At 39.2% G+C, this 24971-nt stretch overlaps 3 protein-coding genes across 4 annotated transcripts; 2 read left to right on the forward strand and 1 right to left on the reverse strand.

The window, feature by feature from the left end:
- Positions 1 to 327: 327 nt before the first annotated feature.
- LOC121528554 (phosphoglycolate phosphatase) lies at positions 328 to 7140 on the forward strand. Its single transcript, XM_041816064.1, has 2 exons — positions 328 to 1171; positions 3709 to 7140. The coding sequence occupies exons 1-2, from the start codon at positions 577 to 579 to the stop codon at positions 4032 to 4034; spliced, it is 921 nt and encodes a 306-aa protein (XP_041671998.1). The 5' UTR covers positions 328 to 576; the 3' UTR covers positions 4035 to 7140.
- A 414-nt stretch (positions 7141 to 7554) lies between these two features.
- bricd5 (BRICHOS domain containing 5) lies at positions 7555 to 18202 on the forward strand. The gene is made up of 6 exons (XM_041816065.1): positions 7555 to 7712; positions 7849 to 7986; positions 8063 to 8212; positions 8306 to 8413; positions 13688 to 13841; positions 17775 to 18202. Exons 1-6 carry the CDS (start codon positions 7659 to 7661, stop codon positions 17867 to 17869), a joined length of 699 nt encoding a protein of 232 aa, XP_041671999.1. The 5' UTR covers positions 7555 to 7658; the 3' UTR covers positions 17870 to 18202.
- Positions 18203 to 18419: 217 nt separating this feature from the next.
- On the reverse strand, positions 18420 to 22640 carry mlst8 (MTOR associated protein, LST8 homolog (S. cerevisiae)). Of its 2 annotated transcripts, XM_041815769.1 has the most exons (9): positions 22595 to 22640; positions 22119 to 22292; positions 21368 to 21419; positions 21114 to 21276; positions 20959 to 21034; positions 20702 to 20854; positions 20462 to 20586; positions 19488 to 19651; positions 18420 to 19063 (listed from the first exon to the last, which is right to left on the reverse strand). In XM_041815769.1, the coding sequence occupies exons 2-9, from the start codon at positions 22245 to 22247 to the stop codon at positions 18945 to 18947; spliced, it is 981 nt and encodes a 326-aa protein (XP_041671703.1). In that variant the 5' UTR covers positions 22248 to 22292; positions 22595 to 22640; the 3' UTR covers positions 18420 to 18944. The 2 variants fall into 2 exon arrangements, with proteins under 2 accessions (XP_041671703.1, XP_041671704.1); XM_041815770.1 differs by lacking the exons at positions 22119 to 22292; positions 22595 to 22640 and adding an exon at positions 21960 to 22094 and having other exon boundaries at positions 21368 to 21474.
- Between the last annotated feature and the right edge of the window lie 2331 nt (positions 22641 to 24971).

Consider the following 24971-nt stretch of genomic DNA (forward strand, 5'->3'; position numbering starts at 1 on the left):
TTATTTTAACTTGTACTTTATTTAACCAGAGTGACCGTACTTTTACCTTAGCACAATAGTCATGTACGTTTTCCTTCTCTGCACTTTCCATTAGTATCAGTAGCTCCCTTTTGCGTTTAAAGCCTCGCTTCAAGACAGGTGAAAGCTGTCGTTTAAGAAAGTATCTTAAAATATTTAAATATTTTTCATATTTCTGGGAGACGAACAGAAGTTTTGGACTGGGTATTAGAACTGTTAGTCAAGTAGTAGCCGGTTGCTTTCTGGTGGTTACTGTCCCTTTAAGCCGGTGCGGAAGTAAGCGCGGAATTGATGTAACACTGAGTGAAAGGTCAGGGTTTATCTCTGGTGAATTTCAACGCGACTCTTGCTTAACGAAGCCGGTCTCTTGAGCAGGATATTACTTGTCTTCAAGTTTATCTGGGCGTCATACATTCAGTATCGTCAAAGTACATGACAGCTACAGCTAAGGTTCGCCACTTTGCACGTTAGGGAAAGTAACGTGCAGTAACGTCCACTGTCACGTACTCGTTTCAAATTTGACAGCGCGTGTAAAGCAGCTTTAACGACTCTGCCCTGATGTCCGGGTTAAAATGCACACGACTGGGGGGACCTCTGGTGAAGCAGCTGCTGGACTCGGTGGACAGTGTCCTGTTTGACTGTGATGGGGTCATCTGGAGGGGAGACCAGGCTATCCCTGGTGCCGCTCAGGTTATTAACCTGCTCAAAGAACATGGCAAAAAGGTCTTCTTCGTCACCAACAACAGCACGAAGACGAGGAAGATGTACGCAGACAAAATGACCACGCTGGGCTTTGACGTGAAGGAGGAAGAGATCTTCGGGACCGCGTACTGCTCCGCCATGTACCTGAAGATGGAATGTAAGCTGGAGGGCAAAGTGTACCTGGTGGGGAGTAATGCCATGAAGCAGGAGCTGGAAGCCGTGGGGATCCAGCAGACCGGCGTGGGACCCGACCTCATCTCCGGGAAGCAGCTGGACTGGGCCAACGTGCCTCTGGATGCAGAGGTGAAGGCGGTGGTGGTGGGCTTTGATGAACATTTCAGCTACATGAAGCTGAACAGGGCCCTGCAGTACCTCAGCCAGCCCGGGTGTCTGTTTGTGGGAACCAACAGGGACACCAGGCTGCCTCTGGAGGGGGGCAAAGCTGTCCCAGGTAGGCACTTTACTCACAAGCAAGAGTGGTTTTAGTCATTTGGGGGCATTAGAACAACATAACCGCAGGAATTACCGAATCTGAGCAAGCAGGACCTGCTCATCAACTCTAACAAGAGTAGAAATATGACTCAGAGTCTTTGCATCTCATTAGTTTTATGTGTATTGACGCAAGGTGTTACCACAAGCACTAAATACTAATCTATTTGCACTTCAGCTCTTCTGTCACATATCATGACTTTTATAATATGTCATTATACTACAAGATAATGCACTATTTAATGGATCTAGATGGATATATAGGTCTAATTGGCTTGATTTGAAGACATTGTACTTTTTAGGGGCTTGAATTCAATAGGGAATCTGACTTTCAAACTCTACATTGAAGTTATTTTATGCACTCTGGACACCTTATTTACATTCTAAATACTCAATATAATTACTGAACTAATTTGCGATGCATACCTCACACGTGATGCACATCTTTAACAATGCCTCAAGGCCCCTTGGTGCACGTGGCCCCTAACAGCTGCCTGCCTTTACCTAATGATAACATGGCCTATGCTGGTTAGGGTAACTCACCTCACTCACAAAAGGCTTAAAACAGATTAACACATGCTCTGGCACGCGTAAGTGAAGCTCACACACTTTAGACTCTTAGAGACTCAACCTTTAAATCTGGTTCAATGCAATCTGAGGCATTGGTTTGATTGTTAACAGAGCAATAGGTAAAAGTCAGAGTCTTTACACTTAAATCTCAGTGAAATATACACTTAAAAATGGCAATACTGTAAACATTTTTCAATACCATGTCTTTGATCTAATACAATCTATATCATAGGAGAGGAATCAATCTATCTGAAATTACAGGTAAACTTTAACAGCATCTAGTATGGCAATGGCAATAACCATTATTACTCTATAACTATAAACTTTGTGTGTGAATGTCAAATGAGGAAACAAATTTCTTTGAGCTGCCTCAAGGAGCAGCCAGCTGTGGAACAAGATCTGCGAGTTATTTAGCGTTGTTCCAGGCTTGCTTCCTCAAATCCAGAGTGGTTCCTTCTTCCTGAGGTAGTTTTACTGTTTTTTTAATCCAAGTGCAGCCTTTCTGTCATCTTCTTTAGCTCTCTGAACTTTCAAACTATGAAGAATACAAGCTATGACTCCCTCTGCTCCTCACTTAAATTAAAATGAGAGCTGTTTTGATGAGAGCACCTGAGTACACGCTGAGCTATGGGCAAAATTAGTTCCACACAGCATGCACAGGAATCGTTTACTCATGATGGGAAGCTGAAGTTGCAATTGAAATAGAAACTGAAATAATTGCCTGGCACTAAATTACAGTAAAATATTGGCCATTTTACCAGTTTTGATTTTTATTGATGCAATTTTTTGGTACTTAAACATTGCTGTAGTTTTGTGTGTTTTAGACATTGATTTGCCTGTTTACTTCAATATTTGTCAATAGAAATTACAGAGTGTTGACGGCATAGAATATAATTTTGTAGCTTTGGTATCCAAACAGGTATTGAATGGAACAGTTAAATGCCACTTCCAGCTCTCCAAGTTGGCCATTCCCCTATTTGGGTGAATCGAGATTTCTCTGTGACAGCTTGAGCTGTTGTTTCCTGTCTGTTAACAGATTCTTCATGTGTATTAACAACATTTTAAAGGTTGAGATCCAACTCAGTTAACATAGTTAAATTCACACATAAGGTATCTGATGCCAGTTTTTGACATCTCCTGTCACAAGATGGGGTTGTTTGTCCAGTTTGACAGAGAAAGTCTGACAGACCCTCATTTAGACCTATGATTCTGTGTATTTTTTAATGTTACGATGTCAATCCTTATTCAGAGAATTCATCATTTTTTAAGTTTGCTTCACTGGCCACTGGTTTTGGATAACTGTAACCTATTCAGTTATGAATGAGTTTTTCAATAGCAGAAGGCGTCTGATGTCAGCAACAGCAGGTGCCCAGCCTACCTGGATAGGCCACACCTGCTCGCTTACAGCCTCTTTTGAGGGAGGCTACGTTGACACGGTAGTAACTGCATTTCATTGTTTTTATAAAGGAGAAAAATTCTTAGTCTGTCCTGAGCTGTTGTCCTATTTGAGTGTAGGAAAGTCTGTATGAGCTGTAGAGAAAGGCCAAAGTGTTATTTAAACCACTTATCTGTGTTTAGACTGATAGGGTTTTACAGTCAGAGAGGGCTGAAGTTATTTGTAAGAAAACAAAAAGCCTTCCTCCATGTTGCAATCCCACCCTGTGCTATCATTTTGTAAATATTTTATGTTCTGTTCATGCTCCATATCATGTCATCATTGTCCTGAGTTACTGGATTAAAAAATTCTCTTTCTGCTTCAAACTAAGGCTTAACTTTACCCAAGAATATCCAGGAGTTTCCAAGGACAACAAGCATTTTCACACAAAAGTTTAGATTGAGCCAAACTGAAAACAAATCTGCACCAAAAACTGAAAAGTTGATTAATTTTGATCGATACTCTTCCTGTTAACCTCACCTCTCCTCCCACAGGCACAGGCTGCCTCCTGAAAGCTGTTGAGACAGCAGCCCAGCGCCAGGCCGAGACTGTGGGTAAACCCAACCACTTCATGTTCGACTGTGTGGCCTCCCAGTTTGGCGTGGACCGGGAGCGCTGCCTGATGGTGGGCGATCGTCTAGACACGGACATCATGCTGGGCTCCAACTGTGGCCTGAAGACCCTCCTCACCCTGACTGGCGTGAGCACCGTGGCGGACGCTGAGGCACATCAGAAAAGCGGCTGCGCGGAGAGACAGGGGATGGTGCCAGATTATTACGTAGACAGCATCGCAGATCTTCTGCCAGCTCTGCAGGGATGAAACAGTCACATGTCAGGGTCCATTTGTTAGAAAAGGGAATATTTTTCTTTAAAGCTCCTGTCAGGAGTCTTTAACTGGTTATGAAACGGACTGAAATGAAAACTGATGCCTCTGTATGACTTACTAAAGCCAACAAGACCATCAGCAACAAATAGCTTATGACTATATGGTAAATTTAAATGCCTGAAATCACTGCCATGGGTTAGGTGTCTGACCGAGTGATCAACAGCAAACTGCGACAACAACCTAATTTTACATTCTCCAAAGCTAAGATCCAGGATAGATGATGCATTTAACTGTTAACAGAAAGCAGGAAGAGATATAATTTACAACTCTGTCCACAGACAGCTCCAAAATTCACAGACTGAAAGATCCATACAGGAGCTTTAAGATCAATATTATTAATATAATGTTTATGACAAAGTTGTCACATAGCAGTCAGAACAGGGAACGACTGTTATTAGCCCAACAAAACCTTTATTAAAAGCTTCTATTTTAACATCTTGTTAACAATTTATTATTAATATTATATGTATATGATCAACAAGCCAATATTCTCTCAGTGTTACAGTTACTAAAGATGTAGTCTTTATGTTCCTTTTTAGGGAGGAAGGTGAACTTTTTATGTCCTTTTCTTTGATGCAATATCACCTTAGTCAAGACACAAACTAGAGAGGAAATGAACACACAAACTGTGCAAACAGTTTGGTAATATACACTCACTGGCCATTCAGTACATCTGTTCAGCTGCTCATTAATGCAAATAATTAGCCAATCACATGGCAGAAATTCAAACCTAGCATTGTAATGAAAAAGTAAAGTGATTGAAGTGACTTTGAATGTGCCATGGCTGTTGATTTGGCAGGTGTTCACATTGTTAGGGCCAGATTCTGATCCTACCATTTAAATACTGCTGCAGAAATTAAGGTTCATCATGTCAGGCAACATTTTCCAATCCTTCTGTCCAATTTTGTAAGCCTGTGTGAAATATAGCTTCACTCTGCTGTTTTTTAGCTGACAGGAGTGATCTACTGGGCCCCTGAAAGGCGCGATAAACGGTCCTCCACTGATGCCATTTTGCCCATTTAGACCCAAAGCTGCCTAAAAATATAGCCTCTAAAACCTAAGGAACTGTACAGCATTTTAATGTTTAACAAATTCCTTATTTTTCAGCCTTTGTAGCAGACTGAGACATGGTGATTAGAAAGCTGAAACCCTTGGCTTTAACCCTGAATAATTGCCTTTGTTTAGAGTTCATTAACATTTTTAAAATTAACAATCAATCAAATAACAATTATCTCCCTCAACCTCTTAAAAGGTGTCCTTATCCACGGAGCCTTGGCAGTAGCATCAGATTTTGGGTCACTGTCCAAATTTTGGCATTCATGTCTCTGTGTCACTCTGCTGGCTCAAGTTGTCACAGCAGTTTGCCAGAAAAATGTATTTCTAGGTTTAGATTATTTTTTTAAATTCAACTTGACTCATAAAGAAAGTGGCAGTTACAGTCATGAAAAAAAAAACATTGCAAACATTTAAAACTGTGAAAAATTTCATAAACAAAACAAAGAGAAAGGTCGGAGGTCTAATCCCTGATTAAATTAGATAAAGACCTATTTTAAAGAACGGTGGCTCGCTTTAATTTCACTAGCTTCAGCTAAAGCTAATGTAGCTACATTGGCTCCATAATTAACATTACTACCAAGTCAAGTAATCTTTAGCAAATTTAGCAAAAGCTAACTGTACTATGTAGATAACATAGATAGAGCTACATACCTCACGCAGCTAACTGAGCTATGTAGCCAGTGTAGCTTTGGCTGAAGCTAATAAAGCTACGATGGCTACCTAATTAACATTACTACATAAGCCAATTTAGCTAAGTAAGCTTTATTAACATGAGCTTTGGCAAACATAGCTAAAGCTAACTGCGCTATGTAGATTGCGTAGATAACATGGGTACATAGCTTATGTAGCTGCTTTTTGAGCTTAACTTTAGCTATGTAAGCTAAATAGCTCTGTTATCTACATAGCTTATGCAGCTAATGGAGCTATGTAAGCTATGCTTAGCTTTTCTATTTTTAGCTAAAGCTATCCTAGCTACACTGGCTACGTAATTAACTAACTTAACCAGTAAAGCCATGTTAGCTTTAGTAATCTAAGCTTTAGCAAATGTTGCTAAAGCTAACAGCTATGTAGATAACGTAGATACATAACTTTTTTGAGAGCTTAGGTTTAGCTATGTAGCTTTGTTCGCGACATAGCCTTGATATCTACATAGCTTACGCAGCTAACTGAACTACACTGATGAGCTTTTTCCTGTAAGAAGACGGTTTACTCGGCTTTATTAACATTTTGTAGTCGAATATTGCTGGTCAAGTTTTTAACTTGAAACTTTTGGTTACCCAACCATTCTCATCAACCTTACCGTGTATTTAAGCAAGTCACATAGCAGTTTTTGCATCTGGTCTAAATGGATTTATATAATTAACGTTTGCACATCAATTCTTTAGCATTAGCCCCTTGTTTGAGATTTGCCTCCTGGGCCAATCAGGTTTAGAGTGGACTAAGAATAATGCTACAGATCTTAGCATGGCTGTCTACTCTGACATTACTCTTTTAGTCCAATGGACCTGCTTCAAGGTTTGATGTGTTGTGCACTCAGAGATATTCCCTCTGCATACCTCTGTTGTAGTGCTTATGAGTGTGTTGGTTGTTGCTGTGATTAGCTAATAAGATAATTGCATTAATGAGCAGTTGAAGAGGTGTACCTAATGAAGTGGTCACTAAAGTGTGACTATGCGTACTGTAAGGTTTACAGCTCTGTTCTGTAGTCTTCAGCAGGTGGAGAATTGAGCTAAAAGGCACTGAACTGGTCTGACTTGATCTTTCTGTTTCATGTATTTTATAAACTTTGCAGTAAGTGTTACATTAGCAGTGACTTTTCATGAGACGGTGCAATGATACCAATTTTTGTCTTATTTTCTCACCGGTGAAATGGTGCTGAGTTCTTCTTTATACCATCTGTTTATTCTCACTTGTCAAAACACTGGAGGTGACACTTGACTCTGTAATAAAACATAACCTATCTTCACCAAATCTGCTCTCTTTGACTTTAAATTCAAAGCAAAGGCTGAGAATTCCTTTAAAGTCCTGTGCTTGAAGTCACCTTGGGCTGTCATCAGCTGGATGCTGCAACAGTCAGAGTTCCTTATCTTCTCTCACCTGATGAGAGAGGTTCTCCAAGCTGCGCCTGCCTCACCCCTTTGTTCATTGTCTGGTCCAGGGAGGGCAGATAATTCCTCTGGTTTTAGTGACGGGAGACAGGCAATGAAAAGGTGGATAATCTTATTGGGGTGTATTATGTCAGGGAAGATCTAGGAAAGCAGGAAATTGCAGGACTTGAAAATGAAGTTTGGCAGGATTTTTATGGGTGCAGTGTTGGGAGGTGTAAGCAGGAGGGAGGAGGAGGTAGGAAGGAGATGAAGAGGGAATGGGTGGGGGTCTGCAGGGACAAAGAGTAGCTGGTCAGGTGTACAGAGTCTCATTCACCCTGGTCATGACCGCAGCTCCGTGTGGATAGCTGCGAGCAGGGAGCAGACCGAGTGAGGAGCCGTGACGGGACACAGGATGGTGAAGTGCTGGAAACTTTCAGATGGTAGTTTGGAGGAAGCACAGTGCACGGTAAGCAGAACAGCAACTCCTGACAGAGCAAAGAGAGGGAAGAACTTTTGCTTATGTAGGATTTGAGTGCTAAATTTAGTACAATGACTTCAGTTGCTGTTACACTCATTCCTGCTTCTTTGATGTATGTCTCAAGGATGGGGGCTCTGCTGCATCCCCCCAGTCCCGATTTCCACACAGGGCATTCTGGTTCAGCCTCTCTGCATCTCTGCTCCTTGTCATCATCGCCCTCAGTGTAACCATGCACCTCAGGCTGCCTAAGGCTCACCCTCGGGTAAATGCCTGTCACTGCATGTAGTAAAATGTTATTTTTGACCTGAAGTTACATTGATGTAGGTCTGTTTTTGTAGTCTTCCCAGATTGTCCGAATCACAGCTCCAGATCAGACTGGAGCTCTGATCAACCAATCAGCTGTTGTAGACCAGAAGAATGACCTGGTCACATTTTCTGTGACCTCGCCTGCAAATCAGACGTCCACTGTGCTCTTTGATATAAAAAATGTAAGTCATGTCTTGCCTTTCTGACTCTATTAGAAGAAATGCCTAAAAGTGTTGAACTCTTCATGGCTGGAATAACTTCTGGTTGGGTTGCAGGGTTTGATATGTTACAAACCTGAGGACCAGCTGAGCTGCCTCCTGCGTAGAATGGAGAAGTCTGATTACGACAACGTGCACTCCATCCTCCAAGAGTCAACGCACAAGGTAACAAGAAGCACTTTAGTACAAAACTAAATCATGCTATTCAGTAATCTAGAAGTTTTCACCCCTTTATATTTTACCCTTTTATTGACTTTCTAAATCAATCATGGTCAATATAATTTGGCCTTCTTGCCAAAAAAAATACAACAAAACTCTAACGTCGAAGTCAAAATAGATTTCTACAAAGTAATATCAATTAAATTAAATATTTAATGTAAAATGAGTGACTGCATAAATATTCACCCCCTTCAAGTCAGTACTTAGATGTTGCACCATTGGCTGCAATCACAGCACTGAGTCTGTAAAGATAGGTTTCAGTCAGGCTTGCAAATCTGGAAACTGCAATTTTACTCCATTCCTCTTTGCAAAACTGCTCAAGCTCTGTCAGGTTGCCCAGGGATGCACAAATTCTCTATTGGATTGAGGTCTGGGCCTTGACTAAGCCAATCCAGAACATTCACCTTGTTGTCTTAAAGTTTCTGTGTAGTTTTTGCTGTATGCTTTGGGTCATTGTCCCTAACCCTAACCCTAACCCTAGGGAAGTAAATATTCTCTGTTGTGTTGGATTTCTTGCAGACTGAATAAGATTGTCTCCAGGATTTTTCTATATTCTGCCACATTCAATTTTCCCTTTACCTTTACAAGACTTCCAGCGCTGCCTAGAAGCATCCCCACAGCATGATGCTGCCACCACTGTGCTTTACAGTGAGGATGGTATGTTTGTGGTGATGTGCAGTGTTTGGAGTCCACCAAACAATGCATCTTGTTTAATGACCAAAAAGCACGATTTTGTTGTCATCAGACCAAAAAACTTTCTCCCACTTGATCATGGAGTCTTCCACATACCACTAACTCTACTCTAGATTTAATGGGTTTTCTTCAACAGTGGCATTTTTTTTGCCACTCTCCCATGAAACTCTGGTGAAGAACCCAGGAAACAATGGTATGCAGAATCTCTCCCATCTCAGCTGCTGAAGCTTGTAACTCCTTCAGAATAGTCATAGGTGTTTTAGTGGCCTCTCTCACTAGTCTCCTTCTTGCATGGTCACTCAGTTTGTGAGGACGGTCTGATCTTGGCAGATTTACACATGTGCCGTATTCCTTCCATTTCTTGATGATGGATTTAACTGAAACCCGGGAGATGTTCAGTGCTTTGGAAATGTTTTTGTATCCATCCCCTGACTTATACTTTTTAGTAACATTTTCTCTGAACTGCTTGGAGTGTTCTTTTGTCTTCATGGTGTAATGGTAGCCAGGAATACTGATTAACCAGTGACTGGTCCTTCAAGACACAGGTGTACAACACTGACTTGAAGTGTAGTCACTTATTTTACCTACATATCTTAATTCAACAGACAAATTAACCGATAACATTGTGAAAGAGGCTGCAAAAAGAAAAAAAACTTTGAAAAGAGGAAGAAAATACTACTTATTCACAAAAAAAGCTGAGATTACTTCAAATAGACTTGAAATTACTACAGAGACAAGAAACAACTGATAAAAGAAAACAAACATGAGACGGTTTAAAAAAGAAAAGAGGTAAAAAACAATCACAAAACCACACATGGCTTCAAAGACAAAAGAGCAACCACAAACAAAGAAATACTAACAACTATTGTATGCGTAGAAAGCCTCGGAGTTTCAAAAACAACTTCAAAGAGATGAAATGCCACCAAAAAAAGGACCAAATACTTCAAAAGGACACCAAGCAACCAGCAAGAGAGAAAAATATCAAAGAAAGCAACAAAGAGACTTCAAAGAGTCAATATGGCAAAAAAGAGGGACAAACACCTCAAAGAGAGATAAAAAAAAACCCACAGAGAGAAATACAGCAATCCATGAATGAACAAAACTATGAAATGACACATAAAACTACATGGATACAAAATAAGCACTATGACCAAAACAAACTATCAGAAATTATTGGAGACACAAACAAAAGATAAACAACTTGCTTTTAAGGACGCTAAACAACCAAAGAGAGACCCAAAGTCTTCAAAGAACCTCAAGAATAACCATAATATTAAGCAGAACACACAAAAAAGTAATGCTTTTTAGTCTTTATGTAGGTCCTTTTTGGGGGCAGGGTTGGGTCTCCCTTGTTGCATTCAGGTTATAAGAGACCAACAAGCTCAACATCAAAGAGAAAATGAAGTAATTAAGTAAGAGTGGCGGTTGCCCTTTCCCCTCTCCCAGGTGTTTTTAAGGTCCCTGCCTCACTAATGTGTGAACTGGCACTTCTGACTGTGACTCAAACCTTCACCGTACCGAGCCATGACCTGCTGAGTTTCATAGGTTTTGCATGACTTCCCTGCTGCTCCTGACAAAGAGACGGGTTAAGCGTACAGGTCCTTAAAGAGCAGGATAGTCTTCCCCTCTTGCCTCCACGGCTGAATTCCTCAGCACATCTGATCCTCACTGGCCCCCTCGGCGTGCCCAGTATCTTCTTACAGGAGGCTACGGCAGCGAGCCCTAGCACAGGAGTGGGCACAATGGTCACTTTGTGTTGTGGCTTTTCAGCTTTTAAGACTCCTCTGTTGGATTAAAATACAACTTGGTGCATTGGCTAGTCTGGAAAGGGCTTGTTTGTGCTTTCTATGTGGCAAATATCAAGAATCTTTGATTTCAGAGCCTGTAATTATATTTAATTTGAGCTCTATTGCCTTCAGATATTATTTGTGTGACACTATCTTGATTTCTAACTGTGACTGGACACAATGAGCAGGTTAATGGCTGTGACTATTTTAAAAGGGGCCACTGATGTGATCCAGGTCCTGTAGGGGGAACCTGAGATGGAGTTTTGTTCCCTGCCTTATCATCTTTTGGCATGAAAGCCCATTTCTATGCTCCAAAAGCTGCAGTTGAGTAACTGTGATCCTGTCTTGTGGTGTCACATATCTCGCAAAAGTCTTCAGTGCTCAAATCGAGCTGTTTATTGTGGTCATTTAATAAATGCTGGAAGGGATAGGCCCCTCGCTGATGGAGATTAGCCATGGTTAGTCCTTCTATTCTGCAGCACAATGGTCTTTTTAGTTGTGATATTGGTTGCTACGTAACCTACTCGAGCATAAAGCACCTAAAGTGGTTCACTATCAGAGCTGTAAGTGGTGCAATCACACAGCTTTTGTGACCAGACTGATGATGTCTACCTGTGTTGGTATACAATGAGATAGCCTGGTCAGCTGGAAAGTCCATAATTTGAGTTCTCATGTGGAGCAAAGACTGATTGTTTTACACAGACCCAGGTGTGTGGTGTGGATCTAAGTTCTTGAAGTATTGAAAGCATAATTCTTTCCCATTCTTTCTTGATGAACATCTTGAGCGGCTCGACACTGCCAGGTTTCTGTTGTCATATTTTGTACCTCATAATGCCTGATGGGAGACAGGTCTGGACTGCATTCAGGCCAGTCTAGTACTTGAACTCTTTCACTGTGAAAGCATTCTGTTGTAACTCATACAGAATGTGGCTGTGCATTACAGTGCCTATAAAAATTATTCAACCCCTTGGAGGTTTTACCTTTTTTCTGATTTTTTTTACATCAATCATGGTCAATATAATTGGGCTTTTATTTTACCATAATACATAAAACCTCTTCACTGTGAAAGTGAAAACAGATTTCTACAAAGTTATATCAATTAAATGAAAATATGTAACATAATGAGTGACTGCATAAAAATTCACCCCCTTTAAGTCAGTGTTTAGATGTTGCACCTTTGGCTGCAATCACAGCACTGAGTCTGTGTTCAGGTTTCAATCACTCCTCAAATCTGGACACTTCAATTTTACTCCATTCCTTTTTGCAAAACTGCTCAAGCTTTGTCAGGTTATACAAGGACCAGGTGTGAACAGCCCTTTTCAAGTCCAGCCACAAATTCTCTATTGGATTGAGATTTGGGTTTTGACTCAGCCGTAGTTCTCTTGCAGACTGAATAAAATTGTCCCAATATTTTGGCACGTTCCTCTTACCCTCAACCTTTACTAGCTTTCCAAGGCTGGCTGCAAAGAAGCATCACCACAGCATGATGCTTCCGCCACTGTGCTTTACAGTGAGGATGGTGTGTTTGTGGTGATGTGCAGTGTTTGGAGTCCACTGAACAAAGCATCTTTTCCGATGGCCATAAAACACCATTTTGGTCTCATAAGACCAAAGAACTTTGCCCCACTTAAACACATCTTTTTGCAAACTTATGTTAAGATTTAACATGAGATTTCTTCAACATGCCTCTCTCTCATAAAGCTTTGACTGATGAAGAGCCACAACAATTGTTGTAATGCAGAGTCTCTCCCATCTCAGCTGCTGAAGCTTGTGACTCCATCAGAGTAGTCATAGGTGTCTTGGTGGCCTCTCTCACTAGTCTCCTTCTTGCACTGTCACCCAGTTTATGAGGTCGGCTTGATCTGGGCAGATTTACACACTTGCCATATTCCTTCCATTTCTTGATGGTGGATTTAATTGAACTCCAGGGGATGTTCAGTGCCTTGGACTTTTTGTATGCATCCCCTTACTTGTACTTTTCAGTAACATTTTCTCTGAGTTGCTTGGAGTGTTCTTTTATCTTCCTGGTGTAATGGTAGCCAGGAATACTGATTAACCAGTGACTGGACCTTCCAGACACAGTTGTCTTTATACTACAATCACTTGCACTCAGGTGATCCCTTTTCACTAATTGAGACATCTAGCACCAATTGGCTGGACCTCTGCCGAATTAGTTTAGTCACTTTAAAGTGGTTGAATATTTATGCAGTCACCTATTTTACCTTATATTATTTAGTTGACATCGCTTTAAAGAAAGCTTTTGTTCACTTTGAAATTAAGGAGGATTTTTTTGTAAAACAAAACAAAACAAAAGTTGGTCAAAAAAGCCAAATTATTTTGACTATGACTGATTGATAATATCAATATAAGGGTAAAACATCCAAGGGGGTGAATACTTTTACATGGGGATTATTATTTGGTTTGTTTTATTTAATGATGCTGTGGAGACTAAATGTGTGCAGCAGTGGATTTGAAGAAACTGTCCCCAAGAGGATATTAAAGTGTTTTATATCATATCTCATTGCTTCGTGTTGTATCAAATCCTATCTTACTGCGTTGGATCATATCATATCATATTACATTATATTGTAGCATCATGTAGCTGCTTGAGTTCAGTCTTGGTTTCTTTTTTCATATCACCCTTTCCCATTATCCCATGTATTTGTCTTAATTCTTCAGAGTGACTTGAACATGATTTCCTAACACTGCCACTCATTCATTCACATGCTACTGCCCTCAGCAGAGCCAGTTCCTGCTTTTAGGGAATGAGACCCAGAGGCAGACGGAGTTCCTGGGAGTGCTGGCAGCCACTCAGGTGGATGTGTCTACATTGGAGGAGCCTCTCCAGTCTCTGTGTCAGGACAGATCCATCCATTGGACCAGGAGGGCTGAGGGTGAGAAGAGCTAGTTTGATTTAGTCCAAAACACAGTCTTCTGCTGTTGTAATACTCATGGAAGAACCAAATGTGTATCAATCAACGGCTGAAAAGTATCTTGTATAAATGCCTCATTAACAACTGTTTGGTACATGTTTGCTGACATCAGCGGTGACCTACTGTTTCCTTAGCCTTGGCTTTTTTTTAAAATCAACTTTTCCTGTACGCTTTACCCTCATATACATGACTTTCCTATTCTAGTCCTTAAAGAAATCTTGTGATTTATTTATTTTGCATATTTGTCATGCTTAAATGTTTCAGATCATTAAACAAATTTTAATCTTAGACCAAGACACCTTCTGAAAATTCATCGTTTGTCTCATCAGTCCACAGAATATTTTCCAAAAAGTCTTTGGCATTATCAAGATGCTTCTTGGCAAATGTGAGACGAGCCTTTGTGTTCACTGCCAGCACTAGTTTCGCCTTGGAACTCTCCCATGGATGCCATTTTTGCCAAGTCTCATTCTTATTGTTGAATCATGAACACAGACCTTAACTGAGTCTAGTGAGGCCTGCAGGTCTTTGGATGTCGTTCTGGGTTCTTTTGTGACCTCCTGGATGAGTCGTCGATGCACTCTTGGAGTAATTCTGGTAGGCCAGCCAACTCTGGCAAGGTTCACCACTGTTCCAAGTTTTCTCCATTGGTGGATAATGGCTCTCATTGTGGTTCACTGGAGTCCCAAAGCCTTAGAAATGGCTTTGTAACCCTTTCCAGAGTGATACATGTAAATGACTTCGTTTCTCATCTGTTCTTGAATTTCTTTAGATCGCAGCATGATGTGTTGCTTTTTGAGATCCTTGATGTTGATGACAAGGAGTGATCACTCTCATGCACCCGCATGTGAAATAAAGGCATGATCATGACGACAAAAACACAAAAATAGTGAATGTGCAGTTCTTTCCCTCTTTTAGAGACATATTTATTGCACAATAACTTACTTAAATCTCTTTAAAGTGAGTGATGGTGAGACGTTGCCATGGAAATAATGCATCGTCTCATTCGATCGCAGCAGTGTGAACTGGGAGGTGTTTAGAGCGTTGCAGAGTGGAACGCAAGCAGTTGCAAGTTTCAACTCGTCTCATCGCGAATCTTTGGTCTGAACTGGGCTTTAGCCTACTTCTCTTTATCAGACAGGTTCTATTTAAGGGATTTCTTGATTCAACAGGCCTGGCAGTAATCAGGCTTGGGTGTGGCTAGTGAAATTGAACTCTGCTTTCCAAAAAATATCTTTTTCACACAGGGCCAGGTGGGTCTGGGAGGCTTTTTTCCTTAATAAATGAAATCACCATATAAAAAAGGGCATTTTGTATTTTCTAGGGTTTTCCTTGTCTAATATTAAAATTTGTTTGATGAGCTGAAACATTTTAGTGTCACAAATATGGAAAGAAAAATAAATTAGGAAGGGGGCAAATACTGTCACATATTCTGTAATGCCACTTTAGCACACAGCTATCAGCCAAACACAAATAGTCTGATTAAAGGCCACATTAAGTAATTATAAAAGCCTTAAAATCCTTACTTTAAGCCTCAACCTGTCAGGCTGTAACTCACAATAGCTTAAAAGTTATGTAATTTACTGTTTTTGTTCAAATCATCTCTGTAAGATTCTGGTCGGTTGATTAATGATTATGTCAAGACAAAAAGTGGTAATTCTTCCCATTTGTGTTTTGAAACTTGCTTGTTAATGTATTTCCTACTTAACTGAAATGATTTTTTGAAAATTCTGATTTATCACCCACACAACAAATGGCTAATTTGTTTGTATTTCAACAGTAAAAAAGTAGCACTTGATGAGATTTTAATTCATAGAAATTCAGTAGAGAGAGAATCAGAGTAATTAAGCAGTGTAACTAGGGCTGCACAGCTGATTGCATTATCATAATCATGCCATGGACATTAGCATTTCACACAATGCAGATATCTGAACTTCTAGTTAAAGTTAGGAAAATGTTTTTTTTATATAAACAAGCAAAGGGACTTTTTACTTGTGGGATGGACGCCTAAGTATTAAAGCTAAACTTTCACACCTTTTTGATCCAGCCACATAAAACTCAAGCCAACATCTACCCCTAGATTAGTTACTGCCAGTTTAACAGTAAAAGCCTTTTATTATTTGTTTGGAATTAGTCACTCTACACAACACTAAACACATTCATCACATTTATCACACATTCATTTTTATATCCTGATGTCCTTTACCTAACTCTATCACAACAGACAGTTCAGAGTCAAAATATTGTCTCAGTGTAGCGTATGGCTATACTTTATTTTTCTCCCATTTCAATCCAGTCCACATTTTAATCCAAATTCAACACCCTCTCTTCTCATTTTATCACTTTAAAGATATTTTTGTCACTTGTGACTCCTTTCATCCTTCCCTGTCTGCTTTTTGCCACTATTAATCCCCTTTCGCTGCTTTTTATGCCCATTTTTGCAACTTTCAACCCCTCATTTACCACTTTTTCTGCATGCTTTTGTCACTTCAAACCAGTTTCTGCCACTATGCCTATTCTTATGCCTCTTTTGACCCACTTTTTTAACCTATTTTACCACCTTTTTGCCCATTTTTGCCACTCCAAACCCATTTCACCAGTTTCTACCTGTTTTTGCCCACTTTAAACTATTTTTAGCCAATTTTTATTCTGTTATAAGAAAAGTGTTCACATTTTGAAGAAGGCAATGCACTACAGCATAAATAAATAAATAAATGTTTGTATAAAAGTGGGTATTGTTAAGGTAAAAAATAAAAATATAATATGGTTATCACAACTTGACTTTACAATGAACCACGAATTTGCTGACATCCATGGGCCCCCCAGTTTGGCAGGGCCCTAGAAAGCTCTCCCCTTTATCCCCCCCTTATAGGCAACCTTGGTCCTCATTGACAGCTGTGCAAAATAAAAAAGTAGAATAGCAAGATTAGCCATTCAGTCACAAATAGGTCAGGCTAAAATATGAGACGAATGTTTGACTTTTCAAAACCATTTCCATTAATGAAACGGATGCAGGCTTGAGAAAAGGTACAAAAATCTCTCCTCACAGATGTACAACTCATTGAGGTGACTGTGGCTCAGTAGGTAGAGCCGGCTGTCCTGCAATCAAAAAACTGTGGGTTTGATCCCCAGCTCCTGCAGTTACATGTCTATGTGTTCTTAGGCAAGACACTTAATTTTTTCATTAGTGGCGTTCAAATGGGTATAGATGAGTATGAATGGGATTAGTTATTACTGATGGCCAATTCTCCACAGCAAACTCTGCTATCACTGTATGAATGTAGTGCAAATGGGTTGGTGTAAAAGCGCTTTGAGTAGTCAAATAGCTAGAAAAGCACTAAACAAGCCATTCGCCATTTAATTATCACCAGGCAGCGGTGTAGTGCAGGACAAACAAAGTACACCCACTTATTTTTAAAGTCTTCTAAATCCCCTCTCCTTGGATGACAGAGTCAACAAAAAAGTAATCTGAGTACAAGTGTATTGCTAACACATCAATCCTCAACACTGCTAAGGAATACGGAGTAGTTCACTCAAAATGCATCAACATGTAGGGAAGTGGTGATGGTAAATCTGCTCTTCTTTGGCTGTTAAGTTCTCACTGGGTTAGGGTTAGGCCTTACTTTCTCTATTTAAGTGACAATGTGCAAATACTAAAGACCCACATTTAGGTAAACTAAAGATTGTAATTTATGTCAATGACACAGTACAGTTATACTTTGGTCAAATTCGGGGGTTGAATTAAAAGTATACCCACTTATTCATGCACCACTGACTCCAGATTATATTCAGTATGCTTTTAGGTCCTAAATTCTGTCTAAATTTTGAGTATTGTTTCCTCTAAATCTGTGTCTGTTCAGAACTTTATACTACTTCTTGCCTCTGTGTTGTTTTCAGGTCCGGGTAAACAGAGGCTGGTCTACTTCTGCATCGACATCTGCTTCCCCAGCAACATCTGCGTGTCTGTGTGCTTCTACTACCTACCAGAGTGACTGACTGTTATTCACCTCCCTCTCCTCCCGGCAAAAGATCAGGGAAACAAAGTTGTCTTTTTAGCTCCCTCTCCAAGAAAAAAAAAAAAAAACAGAACAAAAAGCAGCTTTGACTGTTTCCTTTGTGCCATACAGCCGCCAGTAAACCAGTGAAGCAGCCAAGCCTCCCAGTTCATTTTCCCTCCTTCCGAGAGAGAAGAGATGGAGACAGGCTGTCACTGTTATCGGCGGAGCCTCGTTGTCAGCCCCTTCATGTGTAATACCCTCTCTGGTGGCACGCTCCAGAGATTACAGAAGAAAGATGCCCTTTTTTGTGTTTCCTGTAACCCACTGCTGCAGTGCAATTATGTGTAACTGTTCCTTTTGCTACAAGAGTGTTTTGAGCTGTACAATAAAAGACTGATGTGTATATTTCCATCCATTATTGGCGGATTATGCCTTTCTAGACTGAGAAAAGAAAGAACTTAGAAGTCTTTACTACAGGATCACTCTATATATGCCACCTTCTCTGATATAAGTACGATTAGTAAGAGGAGCACAATTTACAACTTTGAATATTCTGATTTATTGAATCAAACAAGGGTTCCTCTTCAACATTAGCTACTCTTTTTTGGAGCAAGACCCAGGGTTGAAGATGATTACAACAGATATAAATCCAGTAGAATACAACAAGTTGCTGGTCCTTTTTGATGCAATAAATAATGTGCACTATAAAACAAAAGGTTGAAATCAGTCATCTGCTTTGTACAGAGCAAAACTCAGTGGAAGGGTTCTGATATTTCGAACTTTTACCAGACTTTTTACAACACTGAGAGAATTTTTCCCATCTGTCTCGTCACACTGGAAGTTGACTGTTGTTATTGGCCATTGAGCTTGGGTGTACATTTTATAAATCTATATTCTGAATACTTACAAGCATTTAGCAATGAAGAGCATCCTCTTTCACAAGATGGTCATTTCTTGGCAGATAAATCAGACCTGATCTCAAAGAGCTGAGGCATTTCTTTGAAAGAGTCTCTTTCTTTTGTGTCCTTGTTTACCTCTGCACAGGCTGTAATCTCCTGTTTCTTCCTCTTCAGCCCAGCACACTGTCATTAAAGGCCAAACAAACCACGGCCTTCTGGTGGCCGCTGTATTCTCTCTTGATCTCTCCGGTCTCCACACACCACAGACGAGCCAGGTTGTCTGAAGAGGCTGACGGATGGAAGAAGTAGTCAGAAGAAGAGTGTTAATGTCACTGAAGTTTTCATACTTTTACCTAATTCTCTTTAAAAGGTTCTTTGCTTAAAAACAGTAGTATCTAGGTATCATCTTTACAGATGAAAAACAACAGACATCTTTACTTAACTGTGCAGTATGCACAATAAACTCCCACAATACTCATAGATTTGATTCATAAATGAATTACAACAATTTAATGAAGCTTTTCTTGAGTATTATGGTAATAACTCTTAGGGTTTTTTTTGTTTTAGTTTTTACTTTTGCTAATGCACTGTGTATGTTTTTTTGGTGCACACTCCTTGTGTTTATTTCTAAAGCTCTTTTATTATAACAGTGTATTAATATAAGTATATTAACTGTATTGTTGTGAAATATATTTTTAGGCTTAGGCACTGACCAGTGACAATATATTGAGAGTCTCCAGAGAAAGCACAGTCCCACATCCAGCCTCTGGACGTCTCTCCTGGATTGTTGCTCTTGATGCTCAGCTCTGTCATCAGAGAGAAGTTGGATGTCCTCCAGATCTTACAGGTCTGGTCTGCAGAGCAGGTGGCCAGTAGACTGGAGATGATGACAAAAAATGCGTCAGTACGTTTCTGGCATGAAGAGAGAGTGGATTGTGTTAGCGTGACAAAAACTCGACTCTTAAACACATTAGTATGACAACAACTGTACTGAGATATAAAAAGATGATGTAGTGGAGTCCTTAACAAAGGAAAACAAAAGAAGAAACTGAAACAAACAAACGACTTTTTGCAATTTAGTAAGATGCATGTTATTAAGCTGCACAAGTTTCTTCTTTGATAAGAAATCTATTGAATCATCTTTTTAATGTCTATTAATTTTATTATGGTACTGACCCCCTGCCTGTGGAGGGGCTGGAGTACAAGAGACTCCTGTTCCATAAAACTGAATCGAATCAAAGTCAGATTAAGATACCAAGATGATAGAGTTAAAGATCTTACTCTTGCATGCATACACCTCCATCTGACCTGAATTGGAGAGTTTGCACACTGGACTTTGACCTGTTTGATGTTGATAAGTGCAAATTCCAAGTATAGCAGAATCTACATTGTACTCTGCCTTTGGATTTCATGGTAAGCTAGAAGAATAGTGCGCATTTCATCTGTGCCACTAGAAAAGCGTAGAGCCTTGATTCTCAACCAGAGACTGACCAATAATAAGAAGGTCATGAGACCTAAAACCAATATTTAAAACTGATAACCCAACATTACTCCACAGAACAGCATTTCTTTTAAGTATAGAGTAAAACTAACTACTCCAGATGTTATTTTATCTTTAATATAACTTTTTATTTGAGAGACTGAAAGCATCTAAGATTTTGATCTTGAAGACAAAAAGTGCACTCACGTGGAATCAGGGCTAAATTTGCAGCGCAGAGAGTAGCGTTTGTGTGCGGGGATTTTGGTCTTAGGGATAAGCTGAGTCACCTCGTCTCCAATGCCTCCAGCAAGGTTCCACACATAACAATTTCCCTGTTAAGGAGGGAAAAAAAAGGAATAAGAGGCTTTTCAATCATTTTACAAAGGATAGATACATTTTAAAAAGTCTCAAGAGAGTGCCTTGTTTTCAGACTATCTGGATACTGACCGAGCTGTTGACTGCTGCCATGTAACTGGCATCTGGGTCAATGTGAACGGAGTTGACTGAAACTTCTGGCTCAGGAATCAGCTGTTCATTATGATCGGTCTTCAGATCCCAGATATGAATAACACCACTCTGGTCTCCAACTATAAGCTCAGCCTGGAAGGAAAAAAAAACTCACTATAATCTAAATTTCAAAGCAGAGAGATTTCAACTATAGCTCTACAGGCAAATTATGCCTTTGTGTCAATGTAATGTCTCACCTGGTTGGGATGCAGGCACACACAGTTGATTGGAGCATTGACTTGAAATATCCTCTGACACTGCAGGTTTCTTGACCTGTAAAGAGTAGCAGCAATGTAAGTTTTCTTGATTAAACAGTGAATTTGTTCAGTACTGTGAGACTCCTCTGTGATACCTGAGGTCCCATATACGAGCCATGCAGTCTTCTCCTCCCGTGTACATCCAGCGACCATCTTCATGGAAGCCCACAGACGTGATGTTTTTGCTGACTCCATCGTAGTTGATCACAGGGTTAGGGTTGTTTGAGTTTAGGTCATACATGCGGATGTGCTGATAGCCTAACATGCAGAGTGTAAATTAATATCAAATAGAGGATGATGGCTTTAACATAAGAATCAAAAAAGGAGTAGTTAAACATTCTTGGCCAACCTGCAGCTGCAATCATGCTCCTGTCAGGGGTGACCTCAAGAGAGTTTACTTGCTGGTAGCAGACATTAAGAAAGTGAAGCTTTTGTATCTGCAGTGTTATTCTATTACTGCACAAAAGACAGAACACAGAATGCATGTACTTTCTTAAAGACAAATTTTCATTCTTTATATGCAGAATGCAAAACAAAAACGGTTTCTATTTTGTTCCATTTGTAAGAATAGTACCATAAAAGAATAACGTTGTTTGTTGCTCGTGTTGCAGTTAAAGTTCTCTCACAAAATCTTAAATTACTGGTCCAAACTAGCAAACACAGTGCCATGGAGTACAAGTGTTCCTCCCCTTGGACTTTTCACATTTAAGGTTTAACAAGCTAAGAGTGAAATGTACATATTCTTTGGTTAGCTACTAGGGATGCATGGTATTATTGGTATGATATCTGTATAGGCAAATATTAACTTAGAAAGGCAGTTGCTGGTATCAGTAAATATAAAAATGTCTGCTGAAAATCTCTTCAACTAATATCACTTCAATAAATGTTCACCAAAGTTGCTGTACATTTACTTGAGCACAAAAGTTGAGCACCTTTCTCACCTTGGATCGATACACAGTAGTAACATAAGGACATGGGTCACTTTAGAGGGGTAAATACTTATGCAAGGTACTTTATCTGTATCAGTGCTTCAGGGACTTCTTAAATCATCTTAACATCGCAGATCACATTCAATACGTTCATAGTCAGAGGGAGGATACAGAGTCCTGGTGCTGGACCGTCCTGGTGCAGATCCCACTGTGGGCCTGCCAGAAGCGGACCGTGTGGTCGTATCCAGCCGTGGCCAGAATGACTGGGTCGCTGCCCACCGTCCCCTGGTTCACATTCATGCTTCACTGCTGCTAGCTGTCACAACAACTGTTCAGGTATGAAGTCTGAGGAAAATATAAGACAGTCAGCTACAGGTGTAAACTAACTGCAACGTATCCATCGCTTTAAACAGCAAAAATAATCATATTTACCACAGAACAGCAGAAACAACAGCTCTAACTTAAAACGTACTGGCTAACGTTAGCACAGGAGCACAGACTTCTGTAAAGGCTAGACGGTTAAAAACCGTTAGATATTGTTTTCCAATTAAATCGAATACATCGTGTTTGTTTCGATGTCTCAACGCAAGTTATTGTTTCTAACAGTATAGTGATTAAACACATCAAATATAACAAGTTTTTATTACCTCTACTGGCTGGTGTTTACGGCAAAACAGTACGTCTCCGTAAAATGTCCCATAGAAACATAAGACAATGATTCAACGTTCCGCTTTGATCATTGGCGCGATACCGCCATCCTGTGGTTCACAGAATAAACGTTTATTCAGGCTATGTTTACAGTTATCTGGGAGAACTGCAGCAGTGGGGTAAGATGATTTCTGCTTTTCGAGAAAGCTTTTTAAAAAATCCTTATTAAGACTATTACAATTTTTTTTTTTACCATACCGTGCAAACTCATATGCATTTTTAAATAGACAGAAATTTATTTCAAATATCTTTACACAGTGCAGAATGGTAATACAAGAACAACAATCTTACACAAAATAGAAAATAAAGTGCAACACAACAGATTCACATGCAACAATTTGGTTTGCATATCCAAAAATAAGTGGGAGAAAAGCACCCTTATGTAATCCAAACCCCTTCTCCATAATTCATTGATCATTAATTATTCACCTTCCTTCCATAAATCTAAAACTACATAATATTTTATTATAATTATTATAATTTTAATATGATCTAAATATATAGCAACATATCTTATTCAGTCAAATATATCATTTTGTACTATTACATTATGTATTCAAGTACCTTTACTAAAATATAACCAATGATAGACAAATTCTTTTATCAAAATAAAAGTTCATTACTGATTATTGCACATTTATCAAATATATATTTAGATATGAATGTATGATTATATTAAGTGCAGTTTTTAAAGAACAAATCTTTAACAATACTTTGTGGTCAGAAATTGTTCATTAAAAAAATAATATAAACATATTTATGATAAAAAACATTAATCATCATTACCGCACCCCATCCAAAAAACGCAAAAGTCACACATACAGTCTTGTACACTATCAAATGATGAGGAGGCATACAGATCTAAAAATAAAATTCAATCAAGACGCCCTGGTCAAGGAAGCACAAACATATCATCAAGGCTGATCCTGATAATAAACGCACACTTTACATAATGGAATTGTACATAAGCAATCACTAGAAGGCAAGTACAGAATGCAATCAACGTAAATGCTTTTAAAATGATTCCAAATGTTGCAAAAGGAACCCACATTTCCTTCCATTGGAGCTGGCACTTCAAATTACCAGTGTGCCATTTTTTTTTGTGAATAACTGAAACCAGCTCATGCAATGAGTTTCTGAAGCACAGTCAAGTTGGTGTCTTCCAGTTTTTTAGAATAATTTTTTTCGGCAACACCATACCCCTTAAAAGAAATGGTTGAAAATATCGTGGATAGTAAAAGAATAATGAGACAGGAAGTAAAAATTAAAGATCCAGTGATAGTTGAACACCCACTCCATCCCTGTACCTTGTAAAATTTATAGCTTTGTACCTCCATTTTAAACGGATCATGTTTGGACATTGAGATCAGAAACACAAAAATTTTTCTTAACTGCGCAAAAGCAAACAGTTTTAAATGTACAAGGCCCCCTTAGGGTATAGTTACATTCTCTTTCTGATAACATATTTAGTATAGTTTTAGGCTGTTGCTTATTTTTAGCCTTAAATATAATTTGTGCTGTTTGACATTCAACTAGATCTGGAGGTTTTAACATTTTCGACTGTAGGAATGACTTAGTGTGATCATGATCATCAGCATTGTGAATGATCTGTATTGCTCTTGTTTGATCATTTTGACAATTGGTGGATGTATTGTAATTTCATAGTTATTTCCCCAGATGTCTTGACAGTAGCTTATATGGGATGAAACCTGTGAACACCAAAGAATGGGTAGTGTTTTTCAATCTAGAACCAGTTTTTTTGTTTTAAAACCTGCAATGCTTCCTTGGATTGTAAATGTGTAGTGTGAGATTGCCAGTTTTCATCTGCTGTCCCAAGGAATTTATTTTTCAACAGCTCTTTCAAAATAAACATCTTCTATTTGATTGTTTAAATTTATTTTTATTTTAAAGTTCTCAAATAGCATCATTATTTTTGATTCATTTATTAATAATAATTTATTTCTATCATACCACATTTTTAATTTCCTCATTTCTTAGAGGATGTCCTCCACCCAAAACTCTAAATTATTTCCAGAGCAAAAAATATCAGTGCCATCAGCAAACAAAACAAGCTTCAGAGCCTGACCCTTTGCTAAAAAAATCTAAGTTTTGACAAAATGTAAGTCTAAAGTAAGTTTATCCACTGTAACTTTACAAATGATTGGGGATTTTTTTGAGCAGGTGTTTCACAGCCTGGCTGCTGACATCAGATATCCATTTTATAACACTAAGACAGATTTACTAGACATAAAAAGGGGCATAAAACTAGTTTTTAGCTCAGAAGTTTCTTTATTTTAATCAGACAGTGAAGCTCAG

The sequence above is a fragment of the Cheilinus undulatus genome, linkage group 20, assembly GCF_018320785.1.
Source record: "Cheilinus undulatus linkage group 20, ASM1832078v1, whole genome shotgun sequence".
Taxonomy (NCBI): domain Eukaryota; kingdom Metazoa; phylum Chordata; class Actinopteri; order Labriformes; family Labridae; genus Cheilinus; species Cheilinus undulatus.

Excerpts from the sequence above, each read along its gene's own strand:
- LOC121528554 (XM_041816064.1), top strand. The coding sequence starts at position 577 with ATGTCCGGGTTAAAATGCACACGACTGGGGGGACCTCTGGTGAAGCAG. Across the intron at positions 1,172-3,708 it reads GGGGGGCAAAGCTGTCCCAG|GCACAGGCTGCCTCCTGAAA; the intron begins GTAGGCACTTTA and ends CTCCTCCCACAG.
- bricd5 (XM_041816065.1), top strand. The coding sequence starts at position 7,659 with ATGGTGAAGTGCTGGAAACTTTCAGATGGTAGTTTGGAGGAAGCACAG. Across the intron at positions 7,713-7,848 it reads TGGAGGAAGCACAGTGCACG|GATGGGGGCTCTGCTGCATC; the intron begins GTAAGCAGAACA and ends GTATGTCTCAAG. Across the intron at positions 7,987-8,062 it reads TGCCTAAGGCTCACCCTCGG|TCTTCCCAGATTGTCCGAAT; the intron begins GTAAATGCCTGT and ends CTGTTTTTGTAG.
- mlst8 (XM_041815769.1), bottom strand. The coding sequence starts at position 22,247 with ATGAATGTGAACCAGGGGACGGTGGGCAGCGACCCAGTCATTCTGGCC. Across the intron at positions 21,035-21,113 it reads GCTCGTATATGGGACCTCAG|GTCAAGAAACCTGCAGTGTC; the intron begins GTATCACAGAGG and ends TACTCTTTACAG. Across the intron at positions 20,855-20,958 it reads TGTGCCTGCATCCCAACCAG|GCTGAGCTTATAGTTGGAGA; the intron begins GTGAGACATTAC and ends TTTTCCTTCCAG.